General features: G+C 36.1%; 2 protein-coding genes across 3 annotated transcripts in view; both read left to right on the forward strand.

The window, feature by feature from the left end:
* spcs2 (signal peptidase complex subunit 2) overlaps positions 1 to 3,767 on the forward strand; it is an 8,874-nt gene extending 5,107 nt beyond the window's left edge. For both annotated transcript variants that reach the window (XM_016245712.1, XM_016245711.1), the window contains exons 2-4: positions 2,143 to 2,226; positions 3,317 to 3,477; positions 3,598 to 3,767. In XM_016245712.1, coding sequence (XP_016101198.1) covers positions 2,143 to 2,226; positions 3,317 to 3,477; positions 3,598 to 3,736 — 384 coding nt within the window. In that variant the 3' untranslated portion in view covers positions 3,737 to 3,767. The remainder of the gene's footprint in view (positions 1 to 2,142; positions 2,227 to 3,316; positions 3,478 to 3,597) is intronic.
* Positions 3,768 to 11,720: 7,953 nt separating this feature from the next.
* abcg1 (ATP-binding cassette, sub-family G (WHITE), member 1) overlaps positions 11,721 to 19,362 on the forward strand; it is a 31,125-nt gene continuing 23,483 nt past the window's right edge. The window contains exons 1-2 of the mRNA XM_016245725.1: positions 11,721 to 11,989; positions 13,619 to 13,862. Of these exons, the coding sequence (XP_016101211.1) occupies positions 11,927 to 11,989; positions 13,619 to 13,862 (307 nt within the window). The 5' untranslated portion in view covers positions 11,721 to 11,926. The remainder of the gene's footprint in view (positions 11,990 to 13,618; positions 13,863 to 19,362) is intronic.

The raw sequence follows: 19,362 nt of genomic DNA on the forward strand, positions 1-19,362 counted from the left end.
CTCGAATTGTTGATGCGACCGTCGCTCTTGTTTGCGTGTCAGAGGCCAAAACGTAAATGGATGCACGTTGTTCATTGTGCATTATTAAGTGATTAAGTGAGCATGTATATTAAAACCATTTGATGTCGTTAACGTGTAGATACAGAGGATTACACAACGTTTTTGAGTCGTTGAGTCGTGCTCCAAAAGAGGACACGACTAGAAATCAGTGGTTAAGTTGTATTTACAACACTGTTCCAGAACACTTCAACCCAAATATTCAGATGTGTGCAGCACATTTTATGGAGGACTGTTTCCTGATCCTGGGAGAGTAGACTACAATGCCGGCTGTTCTGACTCACAGACTGTAAGTAAGTTTTTATATTTAAAGAATTTGCCACTGATGATTCAAACGCGAGTTTTGAGCAGTGTAGAGTAGCACTTGTTGTTTGTCATTTCTCTGATCACAAATGCAGACATGGTTTTATGTTTACGCCGCGCGATGCAACGCAACGAGTAAAAAGACAGTATAAGTCATTATAATCAGTAATTATGTCCCCACTGGATGCAACAAATGCCTCGTTTATAATGGGTTTTAATGTTTTTGTCTCGTCGCTCCGGGACAGGGCATCAACAGTATGGTGAGGGGCGTAACATTTCTGTCACACGCTTGAGGTATTCGGCCAATCACAACGCACTGGATAGCTGGCCAATCAGAGCCCACCTCGCTTTTCAGACCGATGAGCTTTGTAAAAATGATCTGTGCTGGTCGCTGAGGAAATACATCAACTTTCACCGTGGACCAAGCGGAGTCCATCCCGCCTCAGCACACTCTATCCCGGCCTCAGCGCACGCTAAGCTGGGGCTTCCCCTCACGCTAGGCCTCTGTGTTTTTCATTGCCACTGATGATTCAAACGCGAGTTTTGAGCAGTGTAGAGTAGCACTTGTTGTTTGTCATTTCTCTGATCACAAATGCAGACATGGTTTTATGTTTACGCCGCGCGATGCAACGCAACGAGTAAAAAGACAGTATAAGTCATTATAATCAGTAATTATGTCCCCACTGGATGCAACAAATGCCTCGTTTATAATGGGTTTTAATGTTTTTGTCTCGTCGCTCCGGGACAGGGCATCAACAGTATGGTGAGGGGCGTAACATTTCTGTCACACGCTTGAGGTATTCGGCCAATCACAACGCACTGGATAGCTGGCCAATCAGAGCCCACCTCGCTTTTCAGACCGATGAGCTTTGTAAAAATCGACGGGTTTCAGAAAGGCGGGGCATAGAATAGAAACAATAATGTACAGTATGTGGAAAATAATGTTTTTTGAACTTTAAACCGCATTAAAACGCATTTCATTAGACCAAATACACAAAATAATGTTCTTTTTAGCTGCATCATATGACCCCCTTTAAATAAAACACTTAGTATATTTAAATGCACAAGCTCTTAAAAAAAACCCTTTTAGGATAAAATTCCAAGGGAAAAAATTCAGTAACCCATCTTGACAGTTACCAACCATATAATTTAAAAGGAAATCTATATTGCATGCACTTTTATGCAAGCTTTAAAAATTCAAAATATCTTTGCATTTAAAAAAAAATAATTATTATTATTTTAAGGTGTTTTCCCCCCGTTTGTTTTCTGTCACTTGTTGCAAATGCTTTCTAATGTGTTTCTAATGTTAATGTGTTCCAACATCCAGTCAATAATACAGGTTTTAGTTTCACAAAAACCCCAAACAGTGCCTTTTAGAGTCTGACGTGGCTGAAAGTAATGTCCTGCTGATGTTAGATGGCAGATGTTAGTTCACGAACTGCTCCGACTCATTTGGTGAAGGATTCATTGAACTGATAACTTGTTAATAACTCAACGCAAGCCTTTTTGAGGGACTAGTTGCAACCGTATGTTTCGGAGTCCAGCCAGTTGAAGACAGTGCAGTAGAAAGATGTATTGTCTTAGCATTTTTATATCATCACATTCACGATTCAAACTGATAACTATAATTTGCTTTATGCCTGTGAATTTAGCAGCAGCTGAAACTGTTTAGTTTGCATTCCTATCTTTCCTGCAAATATGAATATTTTAAAAGTAATTTTGACAGTGAGGTCTACAATGGTGTGCATCAGTAGTGTATCTCAATTAATTCCTTGATTTCAGTGGAGGATTGATGAAAAGCCGGTCAAGATCGACAAATGGGATGGTGCAGCGGTGAAGAACTCGCTAGATGATGCCGCTAAGAAGGTGTGTTTTTTTTTCTTTATCGAAAATATGGTAAAAACAGTAATCTTGTGAAATTATGAAATATTTTTTGTGACATTACTCCAGTCTTCAGTGTCACATAATCCTTCAGAGATACATTATATTATATTATATATAAATCCAGTGCATCCCTAAATCTGATCTCACCTGTATGTGGGTTAGGGCTGTCAAAATGGCTGAAAAACTCAATTTGAATTTTGTGCTTAAATATTATCAAAATTCAAATTATATTTGAATTTAAAATGCATAATTTCAGTTAGGGTGAAGAAAAGCTTTTGGCTTCTCTCCTGAGGTCACAAGAGGGCGCATCGAGCAAAAGATAACATGACTATCCGTGAAAAAAAGTGCATAATGTTTAAAATAATGTTTATAAACCAATTATAATTAAGTTGCTTAAACAACTAAACAAAACGGTATCATGTTTGTATGCATAGTTTAATACAAAGAGCCGAAAACCAATCACACAGAGTACATTTTTTCATTTAAAAACACGAGTTCCAGTCAGATGGGGAAAAAAACCACCATAAAGTCTCGAGAGATGTTTTTTTTTTCAAAGTTGAACTTGCATTAATTTTACATGTCTTTTCTAAACATGCGGCTCTCTTGTGCGAGACGTGAGTGCAACGGTGATAGATATCCCTCTAGAAAATGCGCGAAATATGCGTTCTGTGTGAACGGCTTGGTTTTGGTTTTGACGTTAACAAGATCATCTCCGCATTGATGTTCGCTTTTCCCGCAATATTTGTAATGAACAATGCAGCAGCGCTGCATCTAGTGGCTTCAACTGGATAGGCTAACAAAACATTAAAATGCATTGACACTTACATCGTCATCATATCTTGTGCGCCACTGATAAGGCTGCCTCCTTATCGCACACACCTAAAACGTTTTTGCATTAGAATGTGGATTTTTATTTTAAATTCGACAAATATTCGAAATTCAAAAAAAATTTGACAGCCCTAATGTGGGTGGATATATTTATCATGTGCTTTATTTGCATCTTTTTGATTTTTGTAGTAAACTTGTGCATTAGATGAGTTTTAAGTTGATCACCTTTCTGTTTCAACTATAGGTTCTGATTGAAAAATATGGCTACATTGAAACCTTCAACTTAGTCGATGGACGTCTGTTCATTTGCACGGTCTCCTGCCTTTTTGCTGTTGTAGCTTTAATTTGGGATTACCTGCACCCATTCCCAGAGTCCAAGCTTGTACTGGCCTGCTGTGTCGTTTCATATCCTTCACTGAGCAAACTCCAAACAGAATGGAGATGACAATTTGCATTGGAGGTTTGACAGTGTAAATGTATATAGACTTAGCACTGCTTCAGTTCTTATCCTTAACAGATCCGCACATACTTCATAATGATGGGTATTTTGACCCTCTACACCTCTTACAAAGAGAAGAACATCTTCCTCATGGCCATGCAGAAGGACCCAGCTGGCATGGACCCAGATCACATCTGGCAGCTCTCCTCTAGCCTAAAAAGGTGATTTTTATTTTTTTCATTTGTTTTTCTCCTTTAGTTTATTAAAGGGTTAGTTCACCCAAAAATGAAAATTCTGTCACTTATTACTCACCCTTATGTCTCTCCACACCCGTAAGACCTTCGTTCATCTTTGGAACACAAATGTGACCCTGGACCACAAAACCATTCTTAAGTCGCTGCCAAAATACATTGTATGGGTCAAAATGATCGAATTTTCTTTTATGGCAAAAATTATTAGGATATTAAGTAAAGATAATGTTCCATGAAGATATTTTGTTAATTTCCTACTGTAAATATATCAAAACTTCATTTGTGATTAGTAATATGCATTGCTAAGAACTTCATTTGGACAACTTTAAAGGCAATTTTCTCAGTATTTTGATTCCACCCTCAGATTCCAGATTTTCAAATAGTTGTATCTCGGCCAAATATTGCCCTGTCCTAACAAACCATACATCAATGAAAGCTTATTTATTCAGCTTTCAGATGATGTACAAAGATTGACACTGGTTTATGACTGGTTTTGTGGTCCAGGGTAACAAATTAAGATATTTTTGATGAATCCGAGAGCTCTCTGACCCTCCATAGACCGCAATACAACTGCAATGTTCCCAGTCCCAGAAACGTAGCAAGGACATCGGTAAAATAGTCCATGTGACATCAGTGGTTCAACCGTAATTTTACGAACCTACGAGAATACTTTTTTCTGTGCAAAGAAAAGAAAAATTACTTTATTCAACAATTTTTCTCCTCATCCCGTCTGCAGTGGTGCGCCGCCATTGTGGAGAGTATCGGGATGCACGCACTTGCTTCCGCTTCATGTAAACGACACATGCGCGTGTTGACTCATGTGCGTTACGTAAGCAGTAGCGCCATGCGCATGCATTGTTTACATGAAGCGGAAGCTTATACTGTCTTTGTTGTTTCTACATTAATTTGAAGATTGAATGTGAAATTATTGCAATATAGAAGTACATTTAAAAACGTTAATGTTAGATGGAATTAATCGCAATTAATTTCAGAAAAAAATGTGTGATTTTAATTAGTAAATTTTTTGTAAAATTCTTAGCGATAGTTTGCAGTCTTTTAATTTTTTTAATTACAATACAATTACTTTTGCTCTCAAACACAGTTTTATTTGATTGAATACAAAAAAGATGTTATTCATCTAGTGAGTGTTATCAGAGTTTAGCTCACAGCTGTAACATTACATAAGGTCAACAGTGTTTTTTTATTGCTTCTGTTAAAGAAATGGTCCAGTTTTTTTGTTTTGTTAACCTTTTTTTTTTTTAATGCAACTTCAGTTTGGTGCTTCAATTTAACGCTCTTATTAAAAATCCAGACATTTCTACAACAAGCATAGATAAGAAAAACAATGTTCTACAATATCATTAGATTTTAGTTAAATTTAAAGGATCACTTTAAAGAAATAGTTCACCCAACAATAAAAATTTGGTCTATATGTTTTTTTGTTTTATTCCTCGTAATCAAGAACAGTTCCCATAAAGTTTTTATTTTGTCCCGAGCCTTATTAAACGTGTCTTTTCAATCTGCGCATTTTTTTTTCTGTTCTGAATTTTACTTGTTTAGGCTTTGATTGACAATGACAAGCAAAAAAGGGACTTTGTCCATCTGTTGTGTTGTCCCTTTGCCGCTTTGATACTTTTATGTTCGGCCATTTAAGCTTAAACCAGGGATAATCGTTTTATGTTCCTTTTTTTGAGCATTGGATCAGTTTTGACCTGTTTTCACACTCAGGAGTGAATGGACCTTAATTTCCTGGTTTTCTTTCGGTGTTCTGTCAACAAAAATGTTCAAGTAGATTATCTATAATTTATTTTGAAAGAACAGTACATCTGGATGCAGTTTGTTTCTCCGTATTGTGAAATATTAGGCTTGCTGAATTCAACAAAGGATTCCTAGCGTTTTTGTCTAATGATATTCAGCTGTAGCTACCCATATTGTATGTGCCTGTTATCAAACGAGAAAAAAATTACAAAATAAAGTAAGGCATTTTTACATTTCTGCTCTGTCAATTTTATTTTAGTAACTTTTCCCAGATCTGATTTGTTCTTTTTTTTATTTAATTGTTTTGGCCACTCATTTTCCAGTCAAAAATTCATATTCCGTTTGAATATTTACATGACAGGATTATTGCTGTATTAGTCATAATTATAAAAAAAATAGGAATGCACCATGTAAATCATGTAAATGGTTTCAACATTTAGTTTAAGCCACTGTTTTTGTTAAATACAAATTAAAGTAAAGTTACACTGCAAAGGTGGCACAGTAGCGCTTTTTAAGTGGCATTTTGGATGTGTTTACACAGTATTTCATGCTGCTCGGAGGTGAAATGAATGCATTTACCAGGGCTTAAAGTTCTCTGACACCGTGCCGGATCTCCAGCTATTCTTAAAAATAGTATTAAAATATTGTCTCGTTCTAGTGAACCAAGTATCTGTAAGTGTATTGTCACACCCCTAGTGTCGATAAGTGGTGATATAGCTCATAATTTCCAAGTGTATGATATAGCTTTCATTCTTCAGGTCAACCATATATTCATGAAAAAAAAAATCTGTTTGAATAAGGAAAGCGATAACTTCGCCATAGTATTCTTTCAAATGTTAAAGTTGCCACAGTCTTTGCATGTGCTGCCCCCCACACACACACTTTTTTTTCAACAATAATTACATTACATTACAATTTTAAAATCAACTAAGGTTTGCATGTTAGTTTACATAACATATAACAACTTTAAGTGAGGTGCACTAAAATAATATCTGAAAAACACGTAGTATTTTTAGCATGGGCCTCGTATACTCTGAAAGTGAGTCTGTGGCCTAGACATTATTGTGACGGCAGAGCCTGTGTAAACAGATCTGTGGGGGTTTGTTCCATTGTGCTTCTAACACGCTGACCGACTAGCATATGCACAGATGGAATGACATTTGGCCCCATCCAAAAAAAGTGGATCTGTGAGTGTGATCCTGCACGTGCCTCTAAAACACTGCAAACAATACACCACATTAATTACACTCCACCTTTAGACTAGGTGGAAATACATTTTAGATTTATATTTTAAATCTGAATATGATCGATTTCAAAGTCCCATGCATTTACATAATACACATTAGGCTACTTTTTAAATGAAATAGTCAGGCGAATAGGTTACCTTTCGAGATTTTTTTTTTCAGCTGGTCATAAGTTTTAAATGGCTTAACATAACATGAGGGCCTATGGAAGCCCATTTCTGCCAATGATTAAAAAATAAAAATAGATAATTGCGACTTTATCTTGCAATTGAGCATTTACATCTCTCAGTTCTGACAGAATTGTGTAATATAAACTCGTAATTGTGAGTTACAAAGTCAGAATTGCAAGGTATCAACTAGCAGGTCTGATTTTTTCCTCAGAATTGAGAGATTATGTATCGCAATTCAGACTTCATGCACGCAGTTAAAAAAAGAAAGAAAATATAACTAAGCTATTTTTCGTCAGAATTGGACTTGCGATTCTAACTCGCAATTGCAAGCCTTTATCTCACAATTCTGAGAAAAGAAGTCAGAGTTGCGGAATATATTCACGCAATTGTGATTAAAAACAAGTCAGAATTGCGAGATATTTAATTGCAATATATAAATTCGCAATTCCAAGTTCATATCTCGCACTTCTGACATTATAACTTGCAATTCTGAGAAAAAAGGTGGACTTTTATTTATTACACAACTGACATTCTGAAGAAAAACGGTATATCTTTAATAGTTCATTTTATTTAATTGAAATACCCCAAAAAATACAACACAAAGCATTCAGCAATCCAGCTGCTTCATGACCGAACTGTTAAAAGACATTAAACTTACATTTGCCCTCTATGTGTTGGATGGGATTGTTTGCTAGCTGTTACTAGATAGGCCTATGTAGGTCAGTGAACTCTGTTGCTCAATGCAGGTCAGACCCTGAAAACCAAAGCTGAGCAGCTTTCTCCATTAATCCAATTAGAGCAAATACCAAACACTCTACTGCATGTATACAGTGACCAGTCGAATAATAGACAATAGATCAATCTATTTTGAGTGCATATTGGCTGATCCTTTTGACAATCAAAATATTGGCTGATCCTTTTGACAATCAAAATGTGTATCTTATTAGCTGTAACTTTTGCTTTGTATGTCTTATATCAGGTGATAGTTTAACTTGAGGTGGTGACAGAAGAGTGCAAACTTTTGGTGACATTTTGCAGCAGAAATCATTCTTGAGGTGCGGTCACATTTACCGTTTTGCGGGCGAAATCCAGTCCGAATCTCTGCAGGATCAGGAGTTTTGCATGAGAGCGAAAAAGTTCGCGAAGCAGATTTCACTCTTGTGAATTAACGCGATTTCACCTTAGTTACCAACAGAAAACTGCTTGGTTTGAAAGTGGCTCCATATATCTCTACATTATTGACAATAGACCATTCTGCACGCAAAATTTGGCTAATGTGACCACACCTTTATGCTGACATTCGTAAATCAACACAGCATTTCTAATGTTCTGTGAAAGAAGAGGTTCGGCACGCCAGGAGCTTCTTCATCAAGGTTAAAATCGCAAAGCACAGCACCTAAAAGAGAATAAATATATTGAGAAATATAAAGTTTAGAATGAAATATTAAATTGAGAAGAAAAACATTTAGTTAAGATTTACTTTTATGCAGGGAGATTTACTTTTACATTTTAATTCTTTATTTTTGTTGACATAGTCTTCCATTGTAAGTAGTGCCGTCAAACGATTAATCGCGATTAGTCTAATAAATGTTTTTGTTCACATAATATATGTGTGTGTACTGTGTATATTTATTATGTATATATAAATGCAAACACATGCATGTATATATTTAAGAAAAAATATGTTTATATAATAAATATATGTATATATAATATAAATTATATGAATATAAATATGTAAATATTTTCCAAATATTTACTGTATGTGTGCGCTTTTATATATACATAATAAATATGCACAGTACAAACATTATGTAAACTAAAACTTTGATTATGGATGCGATTAATCGCGATTAATCGTTTGACAGCACTAATTGTAAGTGAATTTATGCAAATATTTTGTACAAAAATAATTGCATAATGTAATTCGCAGCATGCAATAACCATCAAAACAAAATCTAAGCAATGGCATCCACTGAAGAACGTTTGAGTACCTGTATCTTCGGGGGCAACCATGGTAGCCAATCATGTACTCCTGCGCGTAGCAGTGCTTCCTGCACAGCCCTCGATATCCACAAGTCCAGCCCTGCACATCTGTGTCATCAGCTTTCAGGAAAAGTTCAAACTGAGTTAAAACATGAGCCACGATCCATATTGTCTAGCAGTCATAACTGTAGTGTTTGCCAGCAAGTCGTATCAACAAATGCACATCACATTTCTTGGAATAATAGATCAAGACTTGTTGTATTGTATTGTTGACATGCAGCTGTACCTTCACCCGCTGTCAGCAGCAGCAGAGTTATAATAATCAGTCCCAGTGCCCTCATGTTGGAGCTCATAGCATCTCTGGCCAGACGGCTGACGGCTCTCACATTTATATCGTACAGCAGCTCTGCTGGAGGGGAGGGAGTGTGGCTGTGGGCCCAGTCAATGCTACTGTAATAACATAGTTTTCATTCCACTGATGAATATGTGTCTGTATTTTCTGTCTAATCACAGCATGTTTTGAAAAGAACCTGGTTTACCCATAATGTAAAGCTTGTCTGCTGTTTCCTAACTTGTTATGCCCGTTGAATATGCATGCAAAGAAAGAAATGATATTCTTATTAAATATAAAAACTGCTTTTATTGGTTTATAATAATCGGATTTTAAGTGTTATATAGTAAAACATTTAAATGTGAAAAATGTTAGCCTTCAAAAGTATAATAGGCTGCTTATGTCGTGCATGTCAGTTTAGTGACGTAACGCTGCATTGTGGTTGCAAATGTTTCTTTCAGTACTATATACACATGAGCTGTTAATCTAGATGGTAAATTTTGCCTGTGCAAGTATAGTTGTTTTAGGAAGTATTTTATACCTACCTCAATCACAATATTACACAAAAGTACAAATGCTAAAATCAATATATTTCTAGAGACAAATGCTACATTTAGAACTACATTTTTTACTATAATTGATGGATGTGGATTAATTGGTTATAATGGTTTATCAATTGAATTTGTAACAGAATTCCATTCTTTCTACTTTATATATCATTATATCACTTAATATATTGCATTGTTTTGTACTAGTTATGGGACGTTTTATGCTAAGACCTGATCAGAATCACTGCTGACAGGAATATCATTGTTAATCTAAAAAAGTAGAGTGCACCATTATGTTTAGAATGACCTCATTTCACACTAATATGTGTGTGTTCCTGCAGTGGAAGCTCATTGATAAACAGGTAGTTGTGCAACTGCGTATACAGCCAGGAATGCTGTCAGCAAAAATGCACTATTCAGGACCCACTGCAGCGGCAACAGCATTCATTCTGCAATACCTTGTGACCAGGACTCTCTCACACACACACACACACACACACACACACACACAGGTTTACATTTGTGAAAAGTGGGGACATCCCATAGGCGTAATGGTTTTTATACTGTACAGACCTTATATTCTACTGCCCTACACCTAAACCTACCCCTAAACCTACCCCTCACAGGAGACTTTCTGCTATTTCAGATTTTCAATACACTCCATTCTGTGATTTATAAGCGTTTTGAAAAGTGGGGACATGGGGTAATGTCCTGAAAAGTCACCTTCTCCTTGTAATACCTGTGTCATACCTTTGTCATTATACAAATTTATGTCCTCATTTGTCACCAAAACGCGTATACACACTCACACACACGTTTACTTAGCTATCTAAATAGGGACATTCCATAGGCGTAATGGTTTTTATACAGTATGTGCTATCACCCTACACCTAAACCTACCCCTTACAGGAAACGGTGTGCATTTTTACAATTAAAAAAAACTGTTTACTTTATTTTTACACCAGTTTTACAAATGAGGACATCCCCAAAGGGAGGATTTTGGAGATTTTGTCATGTTTAGCTCACTTTTGGGTACAAATTTGTCCCCAAAATATGTAAAGTAGGTACACACACACACACACACACACCCATCCACAGTCAGAAAAAGTGTTGGGTAAAGAACCTAACTGAACATTCTTCCATGTTATGTATGTATGTATGCATTTATTTATTTGTTTGCTAATTTATAATAATAATTAATAGTAGTAGTAGTAGTAGTAATAGTTTATTAATTTAATTTATATTCTGACAATAAAATGGGTATACATTTAAATGAGAATGATTATGGCTGTTCACTTCTCTGGCAATAACATGTTATTTTCAGTAATCAGCCACCAGAGGGAGGGGGTGCATTAAACCAGTTCTCTGTGCATTCTGCATTGATAGAATAAAAAGTACAGTGCAGTGCATTGGTTATATTTAATTTCTGTTTAAAGGCTCTGGGTAATGAACTGATATACTCAATTATTTACAATATCATATATTAGCACTACACTCTAAAAAATGCTGGGTTAAATACAACTCAGTGCTGGGTAAAATAGGGACAACCCCAGCAATTGGGCTATTTTGACCCAGCGGGTTAAATACAACCCAGTGCTGGGTAAAATAGGGACAAACCCAGCAATTGGGCTGTTTTGACCCCGCCCAATTGCTGGGTTTGTCCCTATTTTACCCAGCACTGGGTTGTATTTAACCCAGCATTTTTTAGAGTGTACATTATCAATTATAGCATGTATACTATAACGTACTAAATAATGTAGAATTCATTTTAGTAAACATTTTGATTTAATGCATGTATGTACATAGAGTAGTAGGCTACTAGCTATATTTTGGACTATACATTTTAATTCTAGCTTATAGTCCAAATATAGTTACGCGTGACATTTGCGTTTTTAGTCACTCGTTCTGTGCGTCTCGTCAAAACAGTTCAGCTTTTTAAAACGCGGCGGTGCGTTCCGTCTGGTTTCGTCGCGTCGCGTCGCGTGTGTATCGTACGCGTCCTCCGCTGCTGTGCCGTCACCCTCTAAACCCCGCGCGCAGGTAGCTCGCGTGTAAACAATAACAGAGGCAGCCCAGGACCAAACACATGCTACATCTCACTGGCTTGTCGCAGCACGGTTTACAGGAATGGCATGTCTTATGGCAGCCTTTTCAGTCAACAATACTACAGTGACCAACTCCATCATAATGGTAAGCTTATGTTTTAGCGTGTTTGTTATTATTATTATTTTTTTAATAATCAGATTTAATATTTGTTAAATATGAGCTGCATCACGATTATGTAGATGTCATGTCAGTCTTATGCACACCCCTTCAAGTAAAGTGTAACCGAGCTGCATATAAATGTTCAATGTTTAAAACATGCTTCAGTGATGTGTGCATTTCAAATGCTATCCCTCACTCACTGACGACTTTATATATCAATGTACTCTCCTGTTGTCATAGACTACACGACTTATTGCAAATGCACAATCCTTGGTTTGCAAAATGAACATTTCCCTTCAAAATGAAATGCCAGGACTAAATATGCTCAAGTGGAATAAATGATTACAATTTCATATGTGATGATGATGATGATGATGATGTGGATTTAAATATCCTTTTGTATTACATCATACATTTTTAATATGAAAAACACATTAAACTGACATTTGGGCAGTACTGTTTTCCCAGAGCTTAGAATAAGCTTTGTCCGATAGTAACCTCATCTGCCTTCTGTGGCCAGAGGGAGACGGATTAGGTCGTCTCTCTTTAAATTTAGCATGCGTTTGACTGATGAACTATTAATATAGGCTACTATACCGTCCTCAAATTTGCAACCCTAATGTGCATTTTATTAAACAATCAAGTGCATTTGCAGGTTAAAATTCTGTTACAAAAATACCGTCTTGTACCATCATCATGTTACAGTGATGTTATTAGAAAGAATTAATAACATGGTCATTTGATGGTAATGTACTTCAAAATAATATACCATGGAAATATTGTTGTACACCACAGATATGGTATGGCCAAGAAATACCGTGGTTAAACCACTGTGCTTACGGTGATATAATGAGATGAATATTTTATAGTTTATAGATATAAAATAGTATGTTATTATATACACTGCTGTTTAAAAGTTTGGGATCAGTGAGATTTTGTACTTTTTTTTTTAAATACAGAAGTCTCTTATGCTCATCAAGCCTGCATTTATTTAATCAAAAACACTAATATTATGAAATATTATTACTATTTTAAGTAATGGTTTTCTATTTATTCTTGTTGTATTTTCATCAGCCATTTTCTTCTTATTATTATTTTTGTTTTGTGATAGTAAATAGTTTTAGTAAAGATATTTTGTATAAATGCTGTTTACATTTTTTTTTTTCAAAGAATCATGAAAAAAGTATCACAGGTTCAATCAATCCATAAATCAATCAATCACTTTTGTTTTGAATTGTTATCATATTTAACAATATTACTGTTTTACTGTAATTTTTTATTAAATAAATGCAGCCTTGATGGGCATAAGATACTTCTTAAAAAATAAAAAATAAATTAAATGAAAAAAAATCCAAACCTTTAATAGCATGCTATTTTATAATATCTGCAACTATTTATCTCAGTAGTCATATTTTTGTGGTGTCATTTGAATCTTCTTCTTTACTGTACACTTTGTCAGTGTGACTTGTGATAAAAATCGTTGATGTCTTTTTGTTGATGTAAAAAAAATCTATACAAATCGTTGATGTCTGTTGTCCTCAGTACAAACTCCTCGGGGTCTTTTCCCTCTGGCTTGCAGTGTGTTACATAAGCGCTCTGTCTGTCCTCCCTCAGAATACAAATGGACCTCCCGATCTCATGCTAGACCCCAGAACCGTGTGCGTGTCCATTGATGAACTGATGTCCGGTCACGTCGGCAGGCAGCAGACGCCGCTGTTACACAGACACCTGAAGAAAGTAGAGAACACTCTGACCGAGGCCCAGCGCTTTTCCTATCTCCCCCGCAGACCCGCAGTCAACATCGAATTCAAAGATCTCTCGTACTCAGTTCCTGAAGGACCGTGGTGGAGAAAAAAAGGTAAGGTGTGACCTTCAATCATTGAAGCACTGCAAATGTCATTTGAATGTAAATATCATAAAAGTAAAGAATTACTATTCAGGTTTTACTACAGAATTCAAATGAGTTCAGAGAGACCCTCGTGAATAAGTAGTGCACTTAATAGTGCTAAATGTGCACTTTTACTGTAGTTCAAGTTTTAAAAATGAAAAACATACTGCACATAATATTAATGAAATGAAAGGCCGCTTAAGTGTACATTACAAGAGCACACTTTCGTGACTGTTTCTTAACACACTTATGTACACTTTAAGCACAATTAAGTTGCGCTTTGTAGTAATGTCAATGTCACAAATTCGGTCCATGGACTTCCGTTTATTCACCACCAGAGGTCATCCTTTCCATTACATTGACTCTCGCACAACACAAACTGTTGCATAGCACCCCGGACTACATATCCCATCATTCATTGCACGGTTTGCACACTGCACTGATTGCACTCATTGCACACAGCTGTTTCTTATCACCTCACTCACTATATAACACCCACTCAAACTGCCATTCTCGGCTGAGTATTGTTTAGCCCGTACCCCATTCCGAGTCTCTGAGTTTTCCTTGTTTTGCCTTGCCTTGCCTGTTTTCGCGGTTTCTGATCTTTGCCTGTTTTCCTGGATTTTTCCAGCCGATCGGTGACCTACGCTAGCCCTGGGACTATTCTTGTGTTTTGCCCGCCATATACCTGTTTGCCATTGTTTGACCCTGCCTGTTTACCACGTCTCTGTAATAAAGCCTGCAGATGGATCCACACGTCTCACATCTCGTCAGCCCCGTCACAGTCAGACTAAAAGTTTTACTTTAAAATTATAGTTTTAATAATCGTTTGTTGTGCTTTACAGAGGTACACTTATTCTGATTTGTTGACTAACATACTAAAAAGTAAAAGTAAGTACTTGATTATGTTTTTAACTGCAGTGCGTTATTCAATAGGACATTTATAGTTAATATTAAATCAAATTAAAAATAAAATTTACTGAATTGAAACTTTATCTTTAAAGATGTTACATACAAGTTTCAATAGAATGACATTCAAGTATTTTTTTGTTTACTATGAATGATTGTCGGTATATTCAGCAGTACACTTTTAATTATATTTTTAATTTACCTTAAGGAGCAGGGTTTTACTGACGGGCAGTGATGTCTTCATTAGGCTCACCACCTGGATTGTAAATTGATTTTAAGTTTCTTGGACAAGGCAAATGTTCAGCAGCTTTGTCACTGGCAGTAAATCAAGCCTGAGCAGAGGGCAGAGTTCAGCTCCAGAGCTGGGCTGTCTTCATCCTTCAAGATGCGCAATTTGGTGTGTTTACTACATTTGGTCATCTTCCCCTATAGCTATTTTGGATGTGTTTATTCACTGCTCAGTGTGACCTAGGCCTTCTGATAAAAACAATGAATAGCGGTTAGTGTTTAGCACTTAGTTTGTTTATTCTTATCACACATAGAAAGGTGTTTATCCTGATAGGCATGCATGCATAAATAAATAAATATAAACATATAAAAATAATTAAAAATAACTAACTGAATGAATGAATGAATGAATGCAAACTTCCAGATAAATCTAAGGATTTCTGACTGGTCTTTAGGAAGCAAATTAAAACAAATTTTTAATACATTTAATTTCATCGTTGTGCCAGATGAAGTCCTGACTTGTTGAAATGTTGCACTGTTTGGTAAATATATTTTTAGAGCTTTATTTTCAGTAGATTTTTTGTTGTTGTTGTTGATGTGAACACCTTTTATTATTATTATTACATTTTAGATTTGTTTCTAATAAAAGTAATTAATATAATGAATGAAAATATAGATTTGTTTTATTTATTGAACTATCGGTCTCTGAAATGTTCCATTTTGCGGCTCTATGCCATAAATAACTAAATGAATGAATTAATGAATGTATTTCATTTCGTCATCCGTTCCTATCAAAATGCTTGCTACGGATGCGAAAACGCAGAAAATCGAACCTGATCCGAATTTATTTTATGAAGGACAAAAGTTTTGGAGGCAGTGTGTAAACGTGATTAACACAACGTGAGGTCGTATTTATTTTTCAACGTGCGAAAATTTTGCACGAAAAATTCGGACTCAGTGTGCAGAGACCTTTAGTCTGAGAATTAAAGAATATAATTTTTTTTTATTTTGTCATCATATGGCGCTTTTATAGTGGCCTCCATAAATTATAATTTTCATTGGAAAAATCCGTATACATAATAGTGTGCAGGTTGTGTATGACATGAGAGAAAATTTTTCATTTCTGGTTCAATTATTCCTCTTGAAGTCAGTTTGAACTTGTCATTCAAATTGTACTGCATTGTGAATAGTTACAGTTTGAAATGTGGAAACTTTTGCCTGAAGTACAGAAGCAAGTTTCAATGAAACTTCAGTGCCACACTCCAGTGTCGCTTTGTGTCATGAAATATACATAAGTCCAGGTCCCATAGCCAACTGGCTCATCGTTCTGGTGGCTCACTCATTGACTTAGGTTCAATCCTCTTAGATTGCCATCAGCTTTTTTGTCCTTCTCCAAAAAGAAGATAAAATAAAAATAATATATATACAGTATATATATATATATAAACTGTACTTGCAGGTAGTATAATATTAATGAAATAAAAGGCCACTTAAGCATACTTAAAGGGAGTGCACTTTAATTACTGTTTTAACACATTTAAGTGCATTTTTTAAAAAGTGCACTTTGTTATAATGTCTAAATAATCACAATAATCACATCAAAATAGGGTCACTTATTCTGATGTGTTGACTAAAATGCAAAAGGACTGGCTGGTAAAGTACTTGATTATAATACATTTCAAGTTAATATATTTTAAATGTGCTAAATTTCAAGTTTATCATTTCAAATGTGTAATTGCAAATATATTTGAATGCATGTAAAACAATTCATGCAAGACTACATATGCCCAACTTTGGGTCAAATATGGACTAACCCAACTTTAAAAGGTTGTAAAAATTCAACCCAACAGCTAGGTTAATCTAGGGTGACTATACGTGCCATTTTCCCAGGACGCGTCCTGGCCAGGATTTCTATATTACCTAAAATATCTAGGTTTTGGCTTTGTTTGCGTGTGCAGACCGATCGGTGTATGACTTCAAAATACCTCGAGAGCATTTTGAAAGCATAAGGAACCGTCTTGTATGGTATTTTGATGTCATACACCGATCGGTCTGCACACGCAAACAAAGCCAAAACCTAGATATTTTAGGCAATATAGAAATCCTGGCCAGGATTCAGAAATTCAGAAAAAGACGTGGCTGATATTACTTTCAGTTCATTTGAGACACTGGAAATGAAAAGTCGGGTCGAGAGCATTCATTGCCGTAAACAAATATTCCATGCAGTGTCCTTCGCTGTGCACTGCACATTATGGCAAATATAGTAGCAAAATCAGGTATTTAATGCATACAGGAAATTCACACATATACATACTCCATACTGCAGAAATAATAGTATTAGTAATATGCTGTTCTAAACATAGAACCTTTTTCTGTGGAACAATGTTCACAGAGCATTCGTAGGAAATGCATTAGGAAAATACATATATAGGACTAATTTTGTTTTCATGATGACTTTAAAGGGTTAGTTCACCCAAAAATGAAAGTTCTGCCATTAATTACTCACCCTCGTGTTGTTCGAAACCCATTAGACCTTCGTTCATATTTGGAACACAATTTAAGATATTTTTGATGAAATCTGAGGGCTCTCTGACCCTCCCATAGACAGCAAGGTAACTACCACGTTCAAGGTCCAGAAAAGTACCAAGATGATCAACAAAGTAGTCCGTGTGACATCAGTGGTTCAGCTGTAAAGTTACGAAGCTACGAGAATACTTTTTTGCGCAAAGAAAACAAAAATAACGACTTTATTCAACATTTTCGTCTCTACTGCGTCACTTGTGGACGCGCGTTCACGTCAGTACCATGACGCGAGCATGTGGCGGCGTCATCACGCCGGATCTGGGTCAGCGACAGCGCCGCCACACGCTCACGCACGACATGGTACTGTCGTGAACGCGCGTCCACAAGTGACACAGTAGAGACGAGCAGTTACGGGTTTGGAACAACACGAGGGAGAGCAATTAATGACAGAATTTTCATTTTTTGGTGAACTGACCCTTTAAGAAAGTCTATCTGATATACTATCAACAGCTTTGTTTCACCAAAAAGCTATTGAGAGTGATGGGCAACTTAGGCTTGTTTATTATCACTTGACTGCAATAGAAACCGGGCCTGAGCTGTCTAACAAATCTTTGTAATCCATACTTAAGAGGAAAGAGAGAACGAGCAAAGGCACTGCCAGCAGCCCAGCGCCGCTCTCACAGCCGGTTACCATCGGTCAATAAACTCCAGTAACCTCTGCTGAGAGCTGAGGGCGTGCTGGAACAGGATGAAACCATCAGCTGTGCACTTGTGTAGATAAGGCTGCTAATGAGCAATGCTTGTGGAGGAGATAAGCTCTGTTGCTCTGTCGCTAGGTAACGTGTCAGAATATCTTGGCTGTAGATTGTTCACTTTAAGAATTACTATCAGCATTAATGGATAAATTCCTGTTACACAGTGCATTTTCCTGTCTTCATCATTATACACATCACATGTCCCCAGGTTCTATATGCACTAACTTATAAAGTGAAAAATTGGCACTTTATTAAAAACTATTCTCTATTCTGTTCTGTTCTATTCTATTCTATTTATTTCATACAAATTTTTTTTTTTTAATTTGTAATCATTTACATTTTATCTGTAAGTTTTATTTGAGTTTTATATGAGAATGAATTATTAGTGAACTTTTCCCATATATATTTCATTATGATGATACTATACCCCTGGAGGCCAATGCACAATACCCGGGAAGGGTCGACATGCAGTGACATTCAGTTGAGCTCATTTATTATCTCCTTTATTGTACCTGTTCTGCAACAGGATGTATGCTGCTATTTTCCAAGTTTAGATGCGTGACCCCGAACATCAAAATTTAAATTAGACATAACCGTGAATATCTTATTGTTTAAAATATCTTTATCGCTATATCTAGATGTTGCCATTACATTTCTAAGACCTAATTTCTTCCAAATTTGGGGTCTCCTCGAAAGTGTTGTTATAATTTGAGCACTCACATTATGGATTCATTGCCAATTATTGTGTCATAAATATTTAAAAGTGCAATCTGCAGGAGGGATCAATCTGTTTCAGGTGTTGTTTCTGTGACCTGAAAAAAGTTCTCACAACCCTTCTGTCAAAGTCATGTGACCACAACTTCATGGCTATTTGACGGGCATTTGGTCAGCACAGTTACATTTTTTCTTCATTACTCAAACCCGAAGTGTCCTCTATACCCTTGTGAATAAAAGAAGTGCTCTTAATTGTTATTGCTCTTGTAGTGTACTTCAAATATTAGAACTCAGAAAGAAGGTCATTGATTTTAATTTTAACTTTACTGTTGTTTAAAATA

The sequence above is a fragment of the Sinocyclocheilus grahami genome, unplaced genomic scaffold (genome assembly GCF_001515645.1).
Source record: "Sinocyclocheilus grahami isolate Dianchi unplaced genomic scaffold, SAMN03320097.WGS_v1.1 scaffold765.1, whole genome shotgun sequence".
NCBI classification, from domain to species: domain Eukaryota; kingdom Metazoa; phylum Chordata; class Actinopteri; order Cypriniformes; family Cyprinidae; genus Sinocyclocheilus; species Sinocyclocheilus grahami.